General features: G+C 43.2%; 1 protein-coding gene across 6 annotated transcripts in view; it reads right to left on the bottom strand.

The window, feature by feature from the left end:
- c1h4orf50 (chromosome 1 C4orf50 homolog) overlaps window positions 1–19,889 on the bottom strand; it is a 135,320-nt gene that overhangs the window by 100,190 nt on the left and 15,241 nt on the right. For 4 of the 6 annotated variants that reach the window (XR_004412025.1, XM_033021092.1, XM_033021119.1 and 1 more), the window contains exons 3-6: window positions 15,044–15,191; window positions 10,047–10,763; window positions 7,376–7,435; window positions 2,608–2,664 (exon numbers count right to left, since the gene is read on the bottom strand). Coding sequence is in view for 5 of the 6 variants with exons in the window: in XM_033021092.1 (XP_032876983.1) it covers window positions 2,608–2,664; window positions 7,376–7,435; window positions 10,047–10,763; window positions 15,044–15,191 (982 nt within the window). In the remaining variant the exon portion in view is untranslated. The remainder of the gene's footprint in view (window positions 1–2,607; window positions 2,665–7,375; window positions 7,436–10,046; window positions 10,764–15,043; window positions 15,192–19,889) is intronic. The other 2 variants (XM_033021101.1, XM_033021110.1) reach the window with 2 other exon arrangements.

Genomic DNA, 19,889 nt, shown 5'->3' with positions numbered 1-19,889 from the left:
TCAGTCAGATTGGATGGAGAGCATCTGTGAACAGCAATTTTCAAGTCTTGCCAGAGATTCTCAATTGGATTTAGGTCTGGACTTTGACTGGGCCATTCTAACACATGAATATGCTTTGATCTAAACCATTCCATTGCAGCTCTGGCTGTATGTTTAGGGTCGTTGTCCTGCTGGAAGGTGAACCTCCGCCCCAGTCTCAAGTCTTTTGCAGACTCTAACAGGTTTTCTTCCAAGATTGCCCTGTATTTGGCTCCATCCATCTTCCCATCAACTCTGACCAGCTTCCCTGTCCCTGCTGAAGAAAAGCATCCCCACAGCATGATGCTGCCACCACCATGTTTCACAGTGGGGATGGTGTGTTCAGGGTGATGTGCAGTGTTAGTTTTCCGCCACACATAGCGTTTTGCATTTAGGCCAAAAACTTCAATTTTGGTCTCATCTGACCAGAGCACCTTCCTCCACATGGCTTGTGGCAAACTGCAAACGGGACTTCTTATGGCTTTTTTTCAACAATGGCTTTCTTCTTGCCACTCTTCCATAAAGGCCCGATTTGTGGAGTGCACGACTAATAGTTGTCCTGTGGACAGATTCTCCCACCTGAGCTGTGGATCTCTGCAGCTCCTCCAGAGTTACCATGGGCCTCTTGGCTGCTTCTCTGATCAATGCTCTCCTTGCCCGGCCTGTCAGTTTAGGTGGACGGCCATGTCTTGGTAGGTTTGCAGTTGTACCATACTCTTTCCATTTTCAGATGATGGATTGAACAGTGCTCCGTGAGATGTTCAAAGCTTGGGATATTTTTTTATAACCTAACCCTGCTTTAAACTTCTTCACAACTTTATCCCTGACCTGTCTGGTGTGTTCCTTTGGCGTCATGTTTGTTCACTAATGTTCTCTAACAAACCTCTGAGGCCTTCTTCTTCTTCTTCTATGTGGTGTTTTTTGGCGGTTGGCAAACAACTTTTTTGGTGCATTACCGCCACCAACTGGCATGGAGTGTGGATCAAACAACACCATTACATATACTAATAACCTATATCCTTCCGAACAAATTGGTTACCCTAAGAAAATGCAACAGGATTTGATAGCACTTATATGAACTTCCTTGCAAAATATCTACCAAATCAAATTGTATTCTTTCTTTTCTGAACTGCTCACTCATCCGTTCTCTCTCCTCCTCATACCTCTCACAATGTACAATGACATGCTCTATTGTCTCTTCTTGCCCACAGTATTCACATCTACCTGTATTATGCTTGCCTATTATAAAAAGTGTACTGTTCAGACCAGTGTGTCCAAATCTAATTCTTGAGATTACTGTCTCCTCTTTTCTGTTTTTTCCTGCACATCTCATTTCTCCCACTTTCCTCTGGACTCTGTAGAACCACCGTCCTTTCCGCTCTTCATCCCATTGCTTTTGCCATCTTTCCTTCAGTCTTTGCTTAATAATGTCTTTGATTTCAGTTTTACCTATGTTAATACTTAAATCAATTTTACTTCTTTTTGCTACCTCTTTTGCTACCTTATCTGACATTTTGTTTCCTCTAATGCCAATGTGTGCTGGTACCCATAAAAATATGACTGTAAGCCCCATCATTTGAATTCTGAATAGTGTTTGTTGTATTTCAATCAAAATGTCTGGTCTACTGTCTGAATGGCTGTGCTGTAAACTCTTTATTGCTAAACCTGAATCTGAGCAAATAACTGTCCTTAAAGGACTAGTATCCTCGACCCACTGTACCGCTAACAATATTGCAATCATTTCACCTGTGTATACTGAGACCTCATTATTGATCCTCTCCCCTACTTTGATGTGAAATTCTGGTACAATAAATGCTACTCCTACTTTATCTACTGAATCTTTTGATGCATCTGTATAAATTTGGACAAAACTGTAGTATCTGTCAATGTATTCCTGTATGATGACTGAATTATACCTATGTTGTTTATCCTTGTTTTCCTGTTCTAATGTTGTAAAGTCTACTGTTGCATCTGGAAGTATCCAAGGTGGAATTGAAGGTAATGGAACTGTTGGAACCACATTTAATTGTGCTATGCCGATTTGTACTGCTCTCTGGGTCACTGTCCATCCAAAACTTTTTGTTTCCCTTCTCTCCTTTTCCCAGCATGGTTTGACAGTAACTTGTGCTGGGTGTTCTTGACTGTGGCCCTGTAGACCTCTGAGGCCTTCACAGAACAGCTGTATTTATACTGAGATTAGATTACACACAAGTGGACTCTATTTACTAATTAGGTGACTTCTGAAGGCAATTGGTTGTACTGGATTGTATTGAGGGGTATCAGAGTAAAGGGGGCTGAATACTTTTGTACGCCACGCTTTTCAGTTTTTTATTTGTAAAAAAATTTGAAAACCATGTATCATTTTCCTTCCACTTCACAATTATGCGCCACTTTGTGTTGGTCTATCACATAAAATCCCAATAAAATACATTTACGTTTGTGGTTGTAACGTGACAAAATGTGGAAAAGTTCAAGGGGTATGAACCTGCATATGCCACTGCATATCCGAGGAAGTTTAGACTCTTTCTCCCTGAAGATTTTAAGCTGCATGTTATTAAACTCATGCTAAGCAAGTGGTTGAATGTTTACCATATGTTGAAACACTGTGTTGCAAAGACTGCTCAGGTGTTTATACTTTGAAGATGCCTGAAGTGGAAAAAAAATAATTATTTCAATAATTGCTAATAAAACAGAGAGGGCTGTGCTTTCTCACACAGCTCCCTGCGAGAAAATGCTTTACTTACAAAGCTCATTTTATACATGTATATAAAGCAGCTGTCACTGACTTAAATCAGCAGGACATGGAAGCTTGTTATTGACATTTGCAACAACCACTCAATACCACTCATTTCTCAGGTTTAACAACAGCCTAATGATCCAATGGGATCCCACTACTGGCTACATCTTCCCATCTCCACCCCTTTCTGCTTTCCGCAGAGACCATTTCCTCCGCAACTCCCTGGTCAACTCGTCCCTTCCCACCCAAACTACCTCCTCCCCAGGTACATTCCCCTGCAACTGCAGGAGATGCAACACCTATCCCTTTACCTCTCTCCTCGACTCCATCCAACAATCCCGACAGTCTTCTCAGATGAGGCAGATGTTCACTTGCACCTCCTCCAACCTCATCTACTGTATCCGCTGTTCCAGATGTCCACTCCTGTACATCGGCGAGACCAAGCACAGGCTCGGCGATCGTTTTGCTGAACACCTCCGCTCAGACCGCCTTAACCTGCCTGATCTTCTGGCTGCTCAGCACTTTAACTCCCCCTCCCATTCCCAATCTGACCTGGGCCTCCTCCATTGTCAGAGTGAGGCCCAGGACAAATTGGAGGAGCAGCACCTCATATTTCGCTTGGGTAACATACACTCCAGCAGTATGAACATTGACTTCTTTAACTTCAAATAGCCCTTGCTTTCCCCCTCTCTCCATCCCCTCCCTAATTCTCCCACCAGTCTTACTGTCTCCGACTACATTCTTTCTCTGTCCCGCCCACTCCCCTGACATCAGTCTGAAGAAGGGTCTCGACCCAAAACGTCACCCATTCCTTCTCTCCAGAGATGCTGCCTGTCGCGCTGAGTTACTCCAGTATTTTGTGTCTACCTTCGATTTAAACCAGCATCTGCAGTTCTTTCCTGCACAGCCTGATGAATTCTGTGCTTAACTGATGACAAGATTGGAAGAGCACAGACAACGAGTCTGCTATATCCCTTACTTGCTATAGTCATTCAAGTCGAGTTTATTTTCATTTGCATAAGTACAGTAGGTTTTAAGGAATATCTTAAAGGAGGAAAGAGAGGTAGAGTGATTTACTGAGGAAGGGATTTTGTTGTTGAAGCGTTGACTGTTCATATTGGAGAGTTTCAAACAGAGCATGTGTCAGAGTTTGAGGAATACAGTATCTTGGAAGATTCTAGACAAGCCAAAGGCAAGATGTAGAAACAAAGAACTGCAGATGCTGGTCTATACCAAAGATAGACACAAAGTGCTGGAGCAACATAGGGAGTCAGGCAGCATCTCTGGAGAAAACAGATGGGTGACGTTTCCTGTTGGGACCCGTCTTCAGATTGGAGAAAAAGGATGGGTGACGTTTCGGGTCGGGGTTCTTCTTCAGCCAGAGTCTGAGAGAGACTGAGAGAGTCTGAAGAAGGGTCCCGACCTGAAACGTCACCCATACCTTTTCTCTAGAGAAGCTGTTTGACCCGCTGAGTTACTCCAGCACTTTGTGTCTATCACAAGTCAAAGCCAAGTCAGGTTTCTTGTTGTCTGTGCAAGTACATGGGTTAATGGTTACACCACGAAAGGGACAGTGAAAAGGCCACTGCAAGGAACTGGCAGCACCTGTGCACAAGTTGCCAGACCACACAGGCACAAATGTCTCTCATATCACATCATGTCGGGATGTGAGGGATACTGCTCACACTCTCTTTGATCTGCTGCATGTTCAATGGCCAGCAATCACCATTGAGCCTATTGCTCAGGAGTATTTTCTGGGCTGGGGAGTGATGAACGGTAAAATTAAAAAGAAGGGGTTTCTGCAGGATTGGTTTCAGCAATAATGTCACCACTGTTAGAGCTGAAGCCTCATGGCAACAACGACCCAATCCAATCCAGACTTCGGGTGCTGTCTGTGTGGGGTTTGCAAGCTCTCCCTGTGACTGTTTGGGTTTCCTCTGGGTGCTCTGGTTTCCTACTACAGCGCTAAGACGTGCAGGTTGGAAGTTTAATTGCCCAGTGTAAATTGCCCCTAGTGTGCATGTGACTGTGTGAGACTGGGACAGTTGATGTGAATGTGGGGAGAATAAGATCGGGATTAATGCAGGATTCATGGGAATGGGTGGTTGGTGGTTGGCTCACACTCAATGTGGCAAAGGACATTCTTCCATGCTGTATCAATCCATGATTCCCTGCGGAATTTCCAACATGATCGAATGGTCTGTTTGTATACGGAGCAGTCATTGGAATATCTGAGGACATAGGTTCAAGGTGAAGGGGGAAAGATTTAATAGGAATCTGAGGGGTAACTTTTTCACAGAAAGGGTGCATGGAACAAGCTGCCAGAAGAGGTAGTTGTGACAGGGACTATCCCAACATTTAGGAAACAGCTAGATTGGTACATGGATCGGACAGGTTTGGAGGGACATGGACCAAACGCGGGCAGGTGGGACTAGTGTAGCTGGGACATTGTTGGCCGGTGTGGGCATGTTGGGCTGAAGGGCCTGTTTCCACACTGTATCATTCTATGACTGTATAACTATATCTGGAAATGGCTAGCACTTACCATACTGGCTTGGATACACCATTGAGTCCCACATCTCAAAATTAAATTGCCTTGCTTCTTACCCAAGACACGGTGCATGGGCAAATCATTACTGTGGGAATGCCAGGAGATTGCAGCAATTCATCACGTTCCCAGCATATAAAATAATAATGGGAAGGGCTGACGACCACACCAGGTTCCTGGCAGGGCAGTGACAGACAGAGTGGATGTTGCTTTTATAGGAAATCTTACCCATCCCACTGTGGTCAAAAATCACGATTATATATCAGAGTTCTGTGTGGAAACATTATAGATACCAGTTCCATTGCACATGAGTGTAAAGATTTTACATTCAATCTCTAAAAAAAAGACACTCTAGGTCTCCAGTTGATAAAGAGGATGATTCCGAATTTCAAGAAAGCAAGGATGCTGGTTAAATATGAACGACTACACCTTAACCCTCACGTTATCGAAGGACGGCAGAAAGTCTTTATGACAAGCAAAGGGTTTTCCTCGGTGGCCCAATTATTACTTATCTCACAGTTAACATCATGCAGGATGATCAGCTTGAGGTCATTAAGCTGTCTGGTTTCTCTGATGCCTTAAAAACTGTGCTGTGCCAATACTAATCCCTCAGTAAACAGCATTTAAACAGATTATTAATATCAGATTATCAGTTGTAGGATAAGATGCCACATTTCCAACATAGCAGTACTTTCATTACATGTGCCCTTGATAAACAAGATTGACAAGCCAGACATAAATATATTTTATTTCTTTCATATTGGTGAATAGGAGATATTAAAGCCATTCTTCACTGTGGCAGTTTAGACTTCTTCCTGCCTTGTATTCTATATGTAATTACAGCTCCCAGTACACATCAGATTTGAAGTTGATCCAAGACACAATCCTTCCCATCTCTTCCTAATATTGTCGAACTGGATAGCATCACAGTAAGATCACCTCACGGACCACATTAAAAGTTGCACATTCCAACATTCATTCATGTAGTTTTAAAATCAATATCCTCAATTTCAAATCCACCCATGTCCTCTCCTTCCTTCTTCCTCTAATTTTCTCCAGCCCTAGAATTTTCCAAGACACCATATTCCATAAACTCTGGCCTCTCGCACATACTCTGTTTAAAACTCCACACCATTAGCAGTCAAGCCTGCAATAACCAAAATCCTATTCTCGTTAAATCTCACCACCTCTCTTTCCTCTTTTAGGGTAGTTGAGACATTCCTTAAAACCAACAAGCATTTTGATCACTTACTCGAATATCTCCTTTTGTGTCTGAATGACACAAATTATCTGACAGTGATCCTGTGAAGGTCCTTGGGGTGTTTAACCACCTTAATTGTGCAAATTGCCCGGATTGTTTAATCCCATGAAAACATAACTGGAGATTTTGAAGACTGTTATACCCACAATATAATGTGTTTGAACTACAGTACCCAATACCAACCACTGGAGCTAGAGATGCAGAAATCTACAAATTAACCTGTCATGGAGAGAAAGAATTGTTAATCATTGGAACCTATTTTTGCTTGGGAATGCAGAGGAAAGTTTTTGCTCGAGAACATGTAGCAGATTACTTGTGCAGATCAAGAGCAAACAAATGGCTGTGACAATGAGCATTGGTTTCAGCAAAGGGATAGATATTCATGTTTATACTTATCAGTCAGGATAGGCGTAGAATCCAGACAGCCTAAAGGTTTCCCATGTGACATTGGCATCAGGATAGCAGAAAGAACTACTTTAAATAGAGCTGTTCTGTTGTTACATAGATCCATTGCAGTTAAGGTGTTGCTCTTCACATTTAACCAGCATGTTCATTTTAGTCTGGACTTCATGTCTGGCTCATCCAATCAAAAAATTTGTTAAAGGGCTGAATAAATAATTCCATTTGCTTTATTAACCTTATGTAGCTAAACTTGCAACGTTGAGCTCCGTATTAGAAACAGTAGAAACAGTAGGCTTACGGCAAAACTGTAGATTCCCTTACCTCATCCTCAACCTTATTTTCAAGTGACTGAAAATTACAATGTCAGAAGAATTTCTCAAGTAAAAAAAGACAGGCTAGTTGTTCTCACCTCCAGTATAAAGGCCTCCTCTGGTATTACATCTGAACTGAGCTGGATTTCAGAGTTCTGCTAGAATTTAAAAATAAAATGGCAATATGAGCACTCAGCCTTTTTCAGACAGGCAGAATGATTGAGATAGAGGCAGAGATTTGCATGTGTATTGTAAACCTCGCAATTAAGCTTCCTTACAAAGACAGTCTCTCAAAACGGAAAACCAAGAGACTGCAGATGCTGGAATCTTGAGCAAAAAACAAGTGCTGGAGGCAGCAGGTCAGGCAGCATCTGTGGAGGAAAATGGACAGATGACATTTCGGGTCACCTGACTGATTGAGAGTGACTTGCTTCCAGCTCCAGATCTGTGAGCTCTGTGGTGGCTGAAGAGTTCTCTGTGGGATAGGCAGGACTTGCCATAGGTAGGGCAGACAGTGTTTGACAGGTGGGTGGGAAATTGCTAGGGGTGTTCTGTACTCCTTTACTGATCGCACAGGATTTCTGCATGTTCCAACCATATGTGGTCAAGGCACTTGGTTCTGTCTTGAATGCTCCTTTTCCAGTCATGGACCATGGATTTGCATAAGTCAACGGGTCAGTCTTTAACCTCTCCCATCTTATAATTCACCACTGCTCCAAGACTTGTTTTTTGTGCCACCCATCCTACCTCATTGATCCGTTGCAGCGTAGGTGCAGGAAAATTACTACAGGGGGATCATCATGGTAACACAGCATCAGTGGTAGCTTCATGAAGCTTTGAATGGCGTGTCATTCATTTGTCAATGTATGCTGTTACATTTCCTCTTGTTAAAAATTCCCTTCAAGTTCCAGCCTCATATTTTGACCTTAATCAGTTACAAAATTTGTCTATCCTTCTTCCAGTAAATTATTTTGCTATCCCCTCCTTCTGACAATTTCTGTCACATTCCAACAACGCTGGTGGTAAAAATAAACCATGTCGCAATTAAGACATCTCGGTTTCCAGCTCCTGTTGCCAAGAAGCTCAAATCTACTCAGGGACGACATAACAGTGCAGATAGTCAGGATGGTGCATGGGATGGATGGAAGAAGATAATACGTTATTGCCTTCCATCACAGTGCGCTGTGGTGGATGTTTATGTTAATTTTTATGTGGTTGTGTGAGTCGTTGCTTTGCTGGTATGACTGCAAGGCAAATCAAATTCCTTGTATGTTTTTACCCACTTAGCTAATAAATTAATTACAATTACAATTCACAGCTAATGATCTAGATTCAATCCTGAGCTCAGGTGCTGTCTGTGTGGTGTTTGCACCATCTTCCTGTAATCAGGTTTCCTCCCACACCCCAAACACATGCAGGTTGATGGGATTATGTTCAGCACAGACATTGTGGGCCGAAGGACCTGATCTTGTGCTGTACTGTTGTAGGTTCTATGTTGTATGATGGGTTAATTGGCCACTGTAAATTTGTAAATGGCCCTCATGTGTCGACGTGCGGTGTACTCTGCCACGGGGAGGAGTGTGTTTGGGGGAATTAGAGGGGGCAATTCATTGAATTGTGGGAATATGAAAGAGTAGGATTAAAAGTAAGCCTGAAAAAAAGGAACCATATACACTCTACTTTGGGAGCATCTAATTAGACTAAGCAGATAGTCTTATTTTTCATACAGTGGGATCTAACTAATCCAGGTTACGTTTTACAATCAAATAAACATTTCCATGTGATTGAGAACTAAATTAAAAATTAAAAATAAGAGTTTACCCCGGTTATTTCAAAATTGTATTTACTTAATGCCATTTGAACAAAACAAAACTAGTCTAGACTGGGTACTGGAGATACTAGAGGGCATAGCTTTAAGGTAAGAGAGGCAACATTTAAAGGGTACACAAAAATGCTGGAGAAACTCAGCGGGTGCAGCAGCATCTATGGAGCGAAGGAAATAGGCAACGTTTCGGGCCGAAACCCTTCTTCAGATCTATGGAGCGAAGGAAATAGGCAACGTTGCCTATTTCCTTCGCTCCATAGATGCTGCTGCACCCTCCAGCATTTTTGTGTACCTTTGATTTTCCAGCACCTGCAGTTCCTTCTTAAACAACATTTAAAGGGGATGTGTGGGGCAAGGTTTTTACAGAGGGAGGTGAGTGCCTGGAATGCACTGCTGGGGATGAAGCATATACGCAAGTGGCATTTAAAAGACTTTTGGATAGGCATAGAGATATGCAGGGAATAGAGGGAATGTAGAAACAAAGAACTGCAGATGCTGGTTAATATGCAAAAGGACAAAGTGCAATAGAAGCTCAGCGGGTCAGGCAGCATTTCTGAAAAGCATGGATAGTAATATGGGTTATGTGCAGGTAGATAGGTGCTGGCCTTGGCATTATGTTCAGCACAGACATTGTGGGCCGAAGGACCTGCTCTTGTGCTGTACTGTTCTAGGTTCTATGTTGTATGCGAACATCTAAGCAAACAGTTTGAACCAAGTTGGCGAATGAACAAGTTCTGGGATGCTATCAAACACCAGGATTACTACAGCAGGTAATAATCATTTCACAAAGATGAGAGATAGAGAGAAACATACAAAATTGTGAATTTAACTTTTTGGAGTCAAGGCTTCCCTTTAAAGTAACAAAAGTTAATTTGAAACATTACAAACAACAACAAACAAATCTCACTTGGAGGTATTTCCCATTTTGCAGCATCGGTACTTACTGATGAGGTTGTATTCATTCCACTCTTGTCCTGCACAATATTCTCCAGTTTATCTTCACCTTCCAGCACATTCAGGTTGTTTTCTTGTTCCTGTAAATCATTCAGTTCTTTTCTGAGCTTCGCATTCTCTTCCTCCAAATCCTCCATCTGCTCCTGCAGGCTGCTCTCCGATAACTTCAGTTCATGGATCCGCGAGCGGAAATCTTCCAGTTTGTGTGTGAGGAAGCTCTCATTGTCTTCGGCACGTTGAAGCCTTTCTAGGAGCTGGTCCTTTTCCTGGTTATTTGCCTCTTCTTTTTCCAAAAGGTTCCTCAGGTCAACCTGGAGGATGAGAATCTGCTCTTTAATTTGGTCCGCTCCACCCAACAGGCAACTTTCCATGTTGTTGAGATCTGGATCGTGCTCTGAAAGATCCTTACTCCTCCCGGAGTGTGCTTTCTCCAGTTTTGTAAACTTTGCTGTAACTTGTTGTAGCTCAGATTTCAGGACAATACTGAGAGCATTTAGATCAATTTTTTCCATCTCCAGTTTGAAGTGCTGGTTCTGCAAGGACTGTTCACGTTCTCTCAGCTTCACCATCAGGTGCTGATGCCTTTGTTTGTAGTGCTCAAAGTAGTCGGACTGCTTGTTCATCTCATCCTCCTTCATCCTCAACTGGTTCTGCAAACGCCACACTTTACCCTTTAGAATCTCTTCAGCCCTCTCTTTCTCTGTAAGCTTTAAAGAAGTGCATTATAATTATTGATCATAGAACTCAGCACCAAACATCTGCGGTAAATACCATACAGCGTGGAAACAGTCCCCTCACCTCAACTTGCCCACATTGACCATCATGGCCCATCTACATTAGATCTATCTGTTTGCATTGGCCCATATCTCTCCAAATCTGTCCCATCCATGTACTTGTCTAAATGTTTCTTAAACATTGGGATAGTACCTGCCTCAACTATGAACTACCTACTCCGGCAGTTCATTCCAGACACCCACCACCCTTCGTGTGAAAAGGTTATCCCTCGGGTCCCTATTAAATCTTTCCCCCTCACCTTAAACCTATAGTCTCTGGTTCTCGATTTCCCGACTGTGGGCAAGAGACTCTGTGTGTTTACCCGATCTATTCCGCTCATGATTTCATACACCTCCACAAGATCACCCCTCATCTTCATGCATTCCAAGGAATAGAATCCTAGCCTGCTCAACCTCTCCCAGTAGCACAGGCCCTCAAGTCCTGGCAACATCCTTGTTAATCGTCTCTGCATTCTTTCCAGCTTGACAACATCTTTCCTATAATTTGGTGCCCAATACTCCAGATGTGGCCTCACCAATGTCTTATATAACTGCAACGAGACCTCCCAACCTCTATATTTGTTTTCATACACGTATACATACAGCAATGATACTTTTCATGCTATCACTTTGCCTGCACAAGATCCAAGTGATGATGACCATTCTTTCAATACCTTCATGAATCGATACAACTGTTCCTTGATTCACCTTGGTTCACTAAGTGAGTCTAACTTACTTATTAAAACAGAGGAGGAAATTATTTGTTCCAGCAAAACAATCTTTTCAGTCCTATCCCCCTTTCCATTTTTTCAGTAGCCCTGCAACCACCACATGCTCCACCATTTACCCTTTGATTTACCACTTACATACGTTAATTTACAGTGCACATTTAACCTATGAGAATGTATTTGGGATGTGCGAGGAAACCGGAGCATTTACATAAATTTCCAAAGCCCCAGTAAAAAAAACATGCACATTTTGCAAAGACAGCACCCAGGTCAAGATCAACTCTGCTTCAATGCAGCTGGGAGGCAGCAGTCCTGGTTTAGTTATCCTCCCTTTAAGTGAAACACTGCACTTGAAACTTCAACCAGACCATTGGTGCTTCAAAGAATAACCCACTCAAACAAAACTTCATATGCTCAACATGTTATGACTTTCTATGCCTTTTACATTTGTCTCACCTTTTTAATTTTTTGTTTGCTTAACCCGAGTTACTCCACCACTTTGAGTATTGCATGTAGATCTGCTCACCCCATTGCAGGAAAGATGTGGAGGCTTTGGAGAGGGTGCAAAGGAGATAAAGAAGATGCTGCCTGGATTGGTGGGAATTACTTATTAGGGGAGGCTGGACAAACTTGAATTGTTTTCTCTGAAATGTTAGAGGGTAAAAATAGATCTGATAGAACTATATAAAATTAGGAGAGGCATAGATAAGGTCTGAATGACAATAAAGGATCTATCTATCTATCTATCTATCTATCTATCTATCTATCTATCTATCTATCTATCTATCTATCTATCTATCTATCTATCTATCTATCTATCTATCTATCTATCTATCTATCTATCTATCTATCTATCTATCTATCTATCTATCTATCTATCTATCTATCTATCTATCTATCTATCTATCTATCTATCTATCTATCTATCTATCTATCTATCTATCTATCTATCTATCTATCTATCTATCTATCTATCTATCTATCTATCTATCTATCTATCTATCTATCTATCTATCTATCTATCTATCTATCTATCTATCTATCTATCTATCTATCTATCTATCTATCTATCTATCTATCTATCTATCTATCTATCTATCTATCTATCTATCTATCTATCTATCTATCTATCTATCTATCTATCTATCTATCTATCTATCTATCTATCTATCTATCTATCTATCTATCTATCTATCTATCTATCTATCTATCTATCTATCTATCTATCTATCTATCTATCTATCTATCTATCTATCTATCTATCTATCTATCTATCTATCTATCTATCTATCTATCTATCTATCTATCTATCTATCTATCTATCTATCTGGCAGACAGTCTAAACATTTTTCCCCAGGGTCAAAGACTAGAGGGAATAGCTTTATCTTTAAGGGGCAAGGTTTAAAAGAGATGTACAGGGAACATTTAGTTTTACACAAAGAATGATGGGTGCCTGGGACATGCTGCTATGGGTAGTGGTGGCGACAGATATCATGTATAGTCTTTCCACTGACTGGATAGCATGCTGCAAAAAGCTTTTCACTTCACCTCGGTACATGTGACAATAATTAACCAAGCAAATAAATCTAAACAAATACAATAGTGATGTGTAGAGGCTTTAGGCAGGTACATGGATGTGCAGGGAAAGGAAGGATATGGATCAGATGCAGGCAGAGGAGATTAGTTTAACATGGTATCACATTTGGCACAAACATTGTGGGGTGAAGAGTGTGTTTCTGTCGTAAGCAGTTTTATCCTATTATTATTGAACTTAGCTTCTGAAGGAACAACCCATGATATTAACAGACCCCAATGTCAGCTGGGCAGTAGGGAGGGGCACATATTTTACTGAGTGTGAGCAAGTGAGGTTTTGTTGAAGTAAACTGATTGAGAAAGATGAATCACACCGCTTGCCACGATTATTATGAAAACAGCGTCTGATTTATTAAAAAGTACTGAGGTTAAAAAGAATGTATGTGCTCATTGATCCATTTCAACTACCTTCAACTACATTTCAACTACCTGGTTACAGGACCTCCTGCAGGGAACTTGGAGAAACGACAGACTGCAGATGCTGGAATCTTAAGCAAAGCAAAAACAAAGTGCTGGGGAAATTCAGCAGGTCAGACTGAAAAAGGATCACGACCCAAAACTACGTTTATCCGTTTCCCTCCACAGATAGTGCCTGGACTGCTGAGTTCCTCCAGCACTTCTGAGTTCATGCTCATTAGACTGAGACTAGATTGACATTGCAGGACAAGCTATTGAACAAGTAATCCAGGTGTTAGAACAATCATCTAGAAAGACAGGGTCATAATATCACCACACTGGCACAATGGCATGTTGTCCTTCATAACAAGAGGAGTAGAGTTTAGGAGCAAATAGGTCCTTCTGCAGTTGTACACGACCCTAGTGAGACCACACCTGGAGTATTGTGTGCAGTTTTGGTCTCCAAATTTGAGGAAGAACATTCTTGCTATTGAGGGAGTGCAGCGTAGGTTCACTAGGTTAATTCCAGGGATGGCGGGACTGTCATATGTTGATAGAATGGAGTGGCTGGACGTATATTCTGGAATTTAGAAGGATGAGAGGGAATCTTAATGAAACATATAAGATTATTAAGGGTTTCGACACGCTAGAGGCAGGAAACATGTTCCCGATGTTGGGGGAGTCCAGAACCAGGGGCCACAGTTTAAGTATAAGGGGGAAGCCTTTTAGAACGGGGAAGAGGAAACACTTTTTCACACATAGGGTTGTAAATCTGTGGAATTCTCTGCCTCAGAAGGCAGTGGAGGCCAATTCTCTGGATGCTTTCAAGAGAGAGTTAGATAGAGCTCTTAAAGATAGTGGAGTCAGGAGATATGGGGAGAAAGCAGGAACAGGGTACTGATTGTGGATGATCAGCCATGATCACAGTGAATGGCGGTACTGGCTCGAAGGGCCGAATGGTCTACTCCTGCACCTATTGTCTAACTCAATTAATTAAGCAAATCTAGAATTTAATTTTTTTAATTCAGTAATGATGACAGATTGTATTAACAGATAACATCAGCTTCTTTGACACCCCTTGGAGAATTTTTCCTGGTCTGGCCTGTTTAGGACCCCATGCCTCCGTCAATGAACGTCATTTAGCCACTCAGTCCAAAGGAAATTAAGGGTGACAATAATACTTATCTCATTAATTAATTATATAGACTTTTACTGATTACAATCACATGGAAACATTTTTTTCCCTCTTTTAATTAAAGACATTTTCCTCTCCCTTCATAGATTATATGGGGAATTTCTGGTGGTGGCGGTGATGGGTTGACCAAATAGAGTTACAATGTTTAGAAGATGGAGCATGAGTCTGTGCAAGTTATCCCCCTCTACAGCTGGCATTGAAGAATAATTCTCACATGGTTCACAGATTGGAGGTAGCGACTCCAACGCAGAAACATCAAAGCAGTAGTAATACTGAACGTCAGGATGTACAACCAGCCTTACCTCGTTTCTGAGGCTTCTTTCTGAAATCTGCAGACTCCGGAGCCTTCCTGTGAGTTGTGAATCATTGGTTGTCGATAGTTGAGATTTAGATGCCAACTCATTGAGTTTGTCCACAAGCTTTTGCTTCGACTGCTCCAGACCTTGAATTCTAAATAATGAAATAGTAGTACCAAACACCATTGAGTCAAGTCAAGAAAAAAATCCAAAGCTGTGCTAGATATTTATCATTGTACATGGTGGCACCCGCTGTAACCATTCTCAGCTGCTGAACAATTGAATCAACTTCTATTATTCTGCCCATTCATAATCTTTCCTAATTGCCTTCAAACGGATTGCTTTGTTTGGCCATTTCAGAGCGCAATTAAGTATAACCAGCACTGCAAACCCTAGAATCACAAAGAGGTCAAACCAGACTAGATATGGTATATGTGTAAGGAGGAACTGCAAATGCTGGTTTAAACCAAAGATTGACACAAAAAGCTGGAGTAACACAGCGGCACAGGCAGCATCTCTGGAGGGAAGGAATGGGTAACGTTTCGTGGCGAGACCCTTCTTCAGACTGGCTAAGGAGAAACGAGAGATATAGATGGTGATGTGGAGAGATAAAGAACAATGAATGAAAGATGTGCAACAAAGTAATGATGATAAAGGAAACAGGCCATTGTAAGCTGTTTGTTGGGTGAAAATGAGACGCTAGTGCGACTTGGGTGGGGGAGGGATAGAGAGAGAGGGAATGCCGGGGCTACCTGAAGTGAGAGAAATCAATATTCTTACGACTGTAAGCTGCCCAAGCTAAATATGAGATGCTGTTCCTCAAATTTGCGTTTAGCCTCATGCTGACAATGGAGGAGAGAGAGGACAGAAAGGTCTGTGTAGGAATGGGAAGGAGAATTAAAGTGTCCAGCAACTGGGAGATCAGGTTGGTTCAGGCGGGCTGAGCGAAGGTGTTCCGCGAAACTATCACCCAGTCTGCGTTTGGTCTCACCGATGTATACAAGTCCGCATCTTGAACAACGGATGCAGTAGATGAGGTTGGAGGAGGTGCAAGTGAACCTCTGCCTAACCGGAAAGGACAGTCGGGTTCCCTGGACAGAGTCGAGGGAGAAGGTATAGCGACAGGTGTTACATCTTCTGCAGTTGCAGGGGAAGGTACCTGGGGAGGGGGTGGTTTGGATGGGAAGGGATGAGTTAACCAGGGAGTTGTGGAGGGAACGGTCTCTGCGGAAGGTGGAAAGGGGTGGAGATGGGAAAATGTGGTAGTGGTGGGATCCCGTTGGAGGCTGCGGAAAATTTGATTGATTATGTGTTGTATGCGACAGCTGATGGGGTAGAAGATAAGGACTAGGGCGACTGTCTCTGTTGCGACTAGGGGGAGGGGGAGCAAGAGTGGAGATACGGGGTACCGAGGAGACATGAGTGAGGGCCTTATCTATGATGGGAGAGGTGAATCCCCGTTCCCTAAAGAATGAGGACATCTCGGATGTTCTAGTATGGAACACCTCATCTTGGGCGCAGATGCGGTGTAGACAGCGGAACTGGGAGTAGGGGATAGTCTTTGCAGGAAGCAGGGAGGGAGAAAGTGTAGTCGAGAGAGTTGTGGGAGTCAGTGGGTTTGTAATAGACAGAAGTAGTTGAGGGTGAGGACCAGCTCCACTAGGCGAAGTAGAGTGTTAGTAGAGAGAAATTGGATGGTTCTGCGGTTGAGAAAGAAACAGAGGACTTTAAGGCCTTCCTGGTGGGGGATGGAGGGGTAGAGTGGCTGAACATCCATAGTAAAGATGAGGGAGTGGTGGCTCGGAAAGCAAAAGTCATTAAAGTCGAAGGGCATGTGAGGAACTAGATAGGAGGAGATTGGACCAGGGGAACCATCCAATTTCCCTCTACTAACACTCTACACTGCCTCCCACTTCCTCCAGGTCCAAGGCGTAGCTATGGGCACCCCCATGGGCTCCAGCTATGCCTGCCTTTTTGTAGGGTATGTTGAACAATCCCTGTTCCAGGCGTACGCTGGCCTTATCCCCGAACTCTATCTCTGTTACATTGATGACTGCATCAGTGCTACCTCCTGCGACCATGCAGAACTAATGGACTCCATCAACTTCACCACCAATTTTCATCCCGCACTCAAAATTACATGGACCATCTCCGTCACCTCCCTCACCTTTCTTGATCTCAGTCTCCATCACAGAAAATAAGACTATTGACTTTCTGCAGAGACTGTTCCCTCCGCAACTCCCTGGTTAACTCATCCCTTCCCACCCCCTCCCCAGGTACGTTCTCCTGAAACCGCAGAAGATGCAACACCTGTCGCTATACCTCCTCCCTCAACTGTCCAGGGAACCCGACTGTCCTTTCAGGTTAGGCAGAGGTTCACTTCCACCTCCTCCAACCTCATCTACTGCTTCCGTTGTTCAAGATGCGGACTCTTATACATCGGCGAGACCAAACACAGACTGGGTGACCGTTTCGTGGAACACCTTCACTCAGCCCCCCTGAACCAACCTAATCTCCAGATTGCTGGACACTTTAATTCTCCTTCCCATTTCTACACAGACCTTTCTGTCCTCGGTCTCCTCCATTGTCATAGTGAGGCTAAATGCAAATTGGAGGAACATCATCTCATATTTAGCTTGGACAGCTTACAACCCAGTGGGATGAATATTGATTTCTCTCACTTCAGATAGCCCTGGTATTCCCTCTCTCTCTATCCCTCCCCCACCCGTCACACTAGTTTCTCATTTTCACCCTACAAACAGCTTACAATGGCCTGTTTCCTTTATCATCATAACTTTTCTGCATTTCTTTCATTCATTGTTCTTTATCTCTCCACATCATCGTCTATATCTCTCGTTTTCCTTATCCCTAACCAATCTGAAGGAGGGTCTCGACCCAAAACATCACCCATTCCTTCCCCCCAGAGTGTCCCGCTGAGTTACTCCAGCCTTTTGTGTCTATCTTAGAAACGGTATAGTTCTTTGTTGATGAGAATTTATCAACCCGATAAATCAAACCAGTGCACACATTTGTTTGGAATGAGCTGGTGGCTGGTTGAGCTGCCTCCACAGGTGCAATTCTGGTCTCAGGTGCTGCCTGTGTCTACAGCTCGGCATTTAATCCTATCATCCCCTCCAAGCTGGTTACCAAGCTCTCAGATCTGTGCATCCCTGTGCAATTGGATCCTCGACTTCCTCATTCACAGAATGTCTGTCCGTATTGGTGGAAATGTGTCATCCTCGATAAGAATCAGCACGGGAGCACCTCAAGGCTGCGTGCTCAGCCCCCTGCTGCACTCACTCCATACTCATGATTGCGTAGCCGGTCATAGTGCGAACTCCATCATCAAGTTCGCCGACGACACCACTGTCGTGGGACGTATCACTGATGGGGACGAGTCAGAGTATAGAAGCGAGATTGACCGATTGACCAATTGGTGCCTGCACAATAACCTGGCTCTCAACACCAGCAAAACCAAGGAATGGATTGTGGACTTTGGAAGGGGTAGGATGGGGACGCACAATCCCGTTTATATCAACGGGACAATGGTGGAAAAGGTTAAGAACTTCAAATTCCTGGGCATTCATATTTCCAAAGATCTTTCCTGGTCCCAGAACACTGATGCAATCATAAAGAAAGCACATCAGCGCCTCTACTTCCTGAGAATATTACAGAGAGTCGGTATGTCAAGGAGGACTCCCTCGAACTTCTACAGGTGCACAGTAGAGAGCATGCTGACCGGTTGCATCATGACTTGGTATGGCAACCTGAGCGTCCAGGAGCAGAAAAGGCTGAACTGCCTAGTCCATCATCGGTTCTGACCTCCCTACCATCGAGGGGATCTATCAGTCGCTGCTTCATAAAGGCTACCAGCATCATCAAGGACCCATATCATCCTGGCCACACACTCATCTCTCCGCTGACATCAGATAGAAGGTACAGGAGCCTGAAATCTGCAACATCCAGATTCAGGAACAGCTTCTTCGAGATAGAGATAGAGATAGAGATAGAGATAGAGATAGAGATAGAGATAGAGATAGAGATAGAGATAGAGATAGAGATAGAGATAGAGATAGAGATAGAGATAGAGATAGAGATATATATAGCTGTGGGGAAGAAGCTGTTCCTGAATCTGGATGTTGCAGATTTCAGGCTCCTGTACCTTCTATCTGATGTCAGCGGAGAGATGAGTGTGTGGCCAGGATGATATGGGTCCTTGATGATGCTGGCAGCCTTTATATATCTATATCTATATATCTATATCTATATCTATATATATATATAGACCACTGGGTCCCAGCATCACACAGGAGGTCTGGTCATCCAACGCAATATTCCACCTCTCCACCAATTCTAATATTGGTGGCCAGTTGGGAGGGGGGGGGGTTTCTGGAGTGCTAGTATGGGTGTTGTGGGCTGAAGGGACTGGTTTCTAGAGGGCTGGTATGCAAATTGTGCGCCAAATGGATTCTTGGGCTGGCGTCTCAGTCAATCAAGCCTGTTGTGCTGGCAACTCACTCACTCACGGCTGGTGGGCTGGTAGTTGACTCACGGCTAATCCTTGAAATTCTATTTCAAGCAGGGTATAAGGCCACCAAATTCAAGTGCAGTTTCTTACCACTTCTAGCAGGGTGCAAGGCCACCAAATTCAGGTGCAGTTTCATACCATTTGAAGTAGGGTGCAAAGCCACTAAAGACAGCGAGTCGTGATCTCTCCCTCCTCCATCTGTAGAGCCTGAGCCACACCCACATTTCCGGGTTTTCTAACCCCTCCCCCACCAGAAAATGTGTGGCTTTCATGGAGTGATTGACAGGAGAGAGATTCTCAACATTTTTTTAAAAACTAATAACA

The sequence above is a fragment of the Amblyraja radiata genome, chromosome 1 (genome assembly GCF_010909765.2).
Source record: "Amblyraja radiata isolate CabotCenter1 chromosome 1, sAmbRad1.1.pri, whole genome shotgun sequence".
Classification (NCBI taxonomy): Eukaryota; Metazoa; Chordata; class Chondrichthyes; order Rajiformes; family Rajidae; genus Amblyraja; species Amblyraja radiata.
The sequence above is the reverse complement of the archived record's forward strand: the minus strand, read 5'-3'. Positions and strand labels throughout refer to the sequence as shown.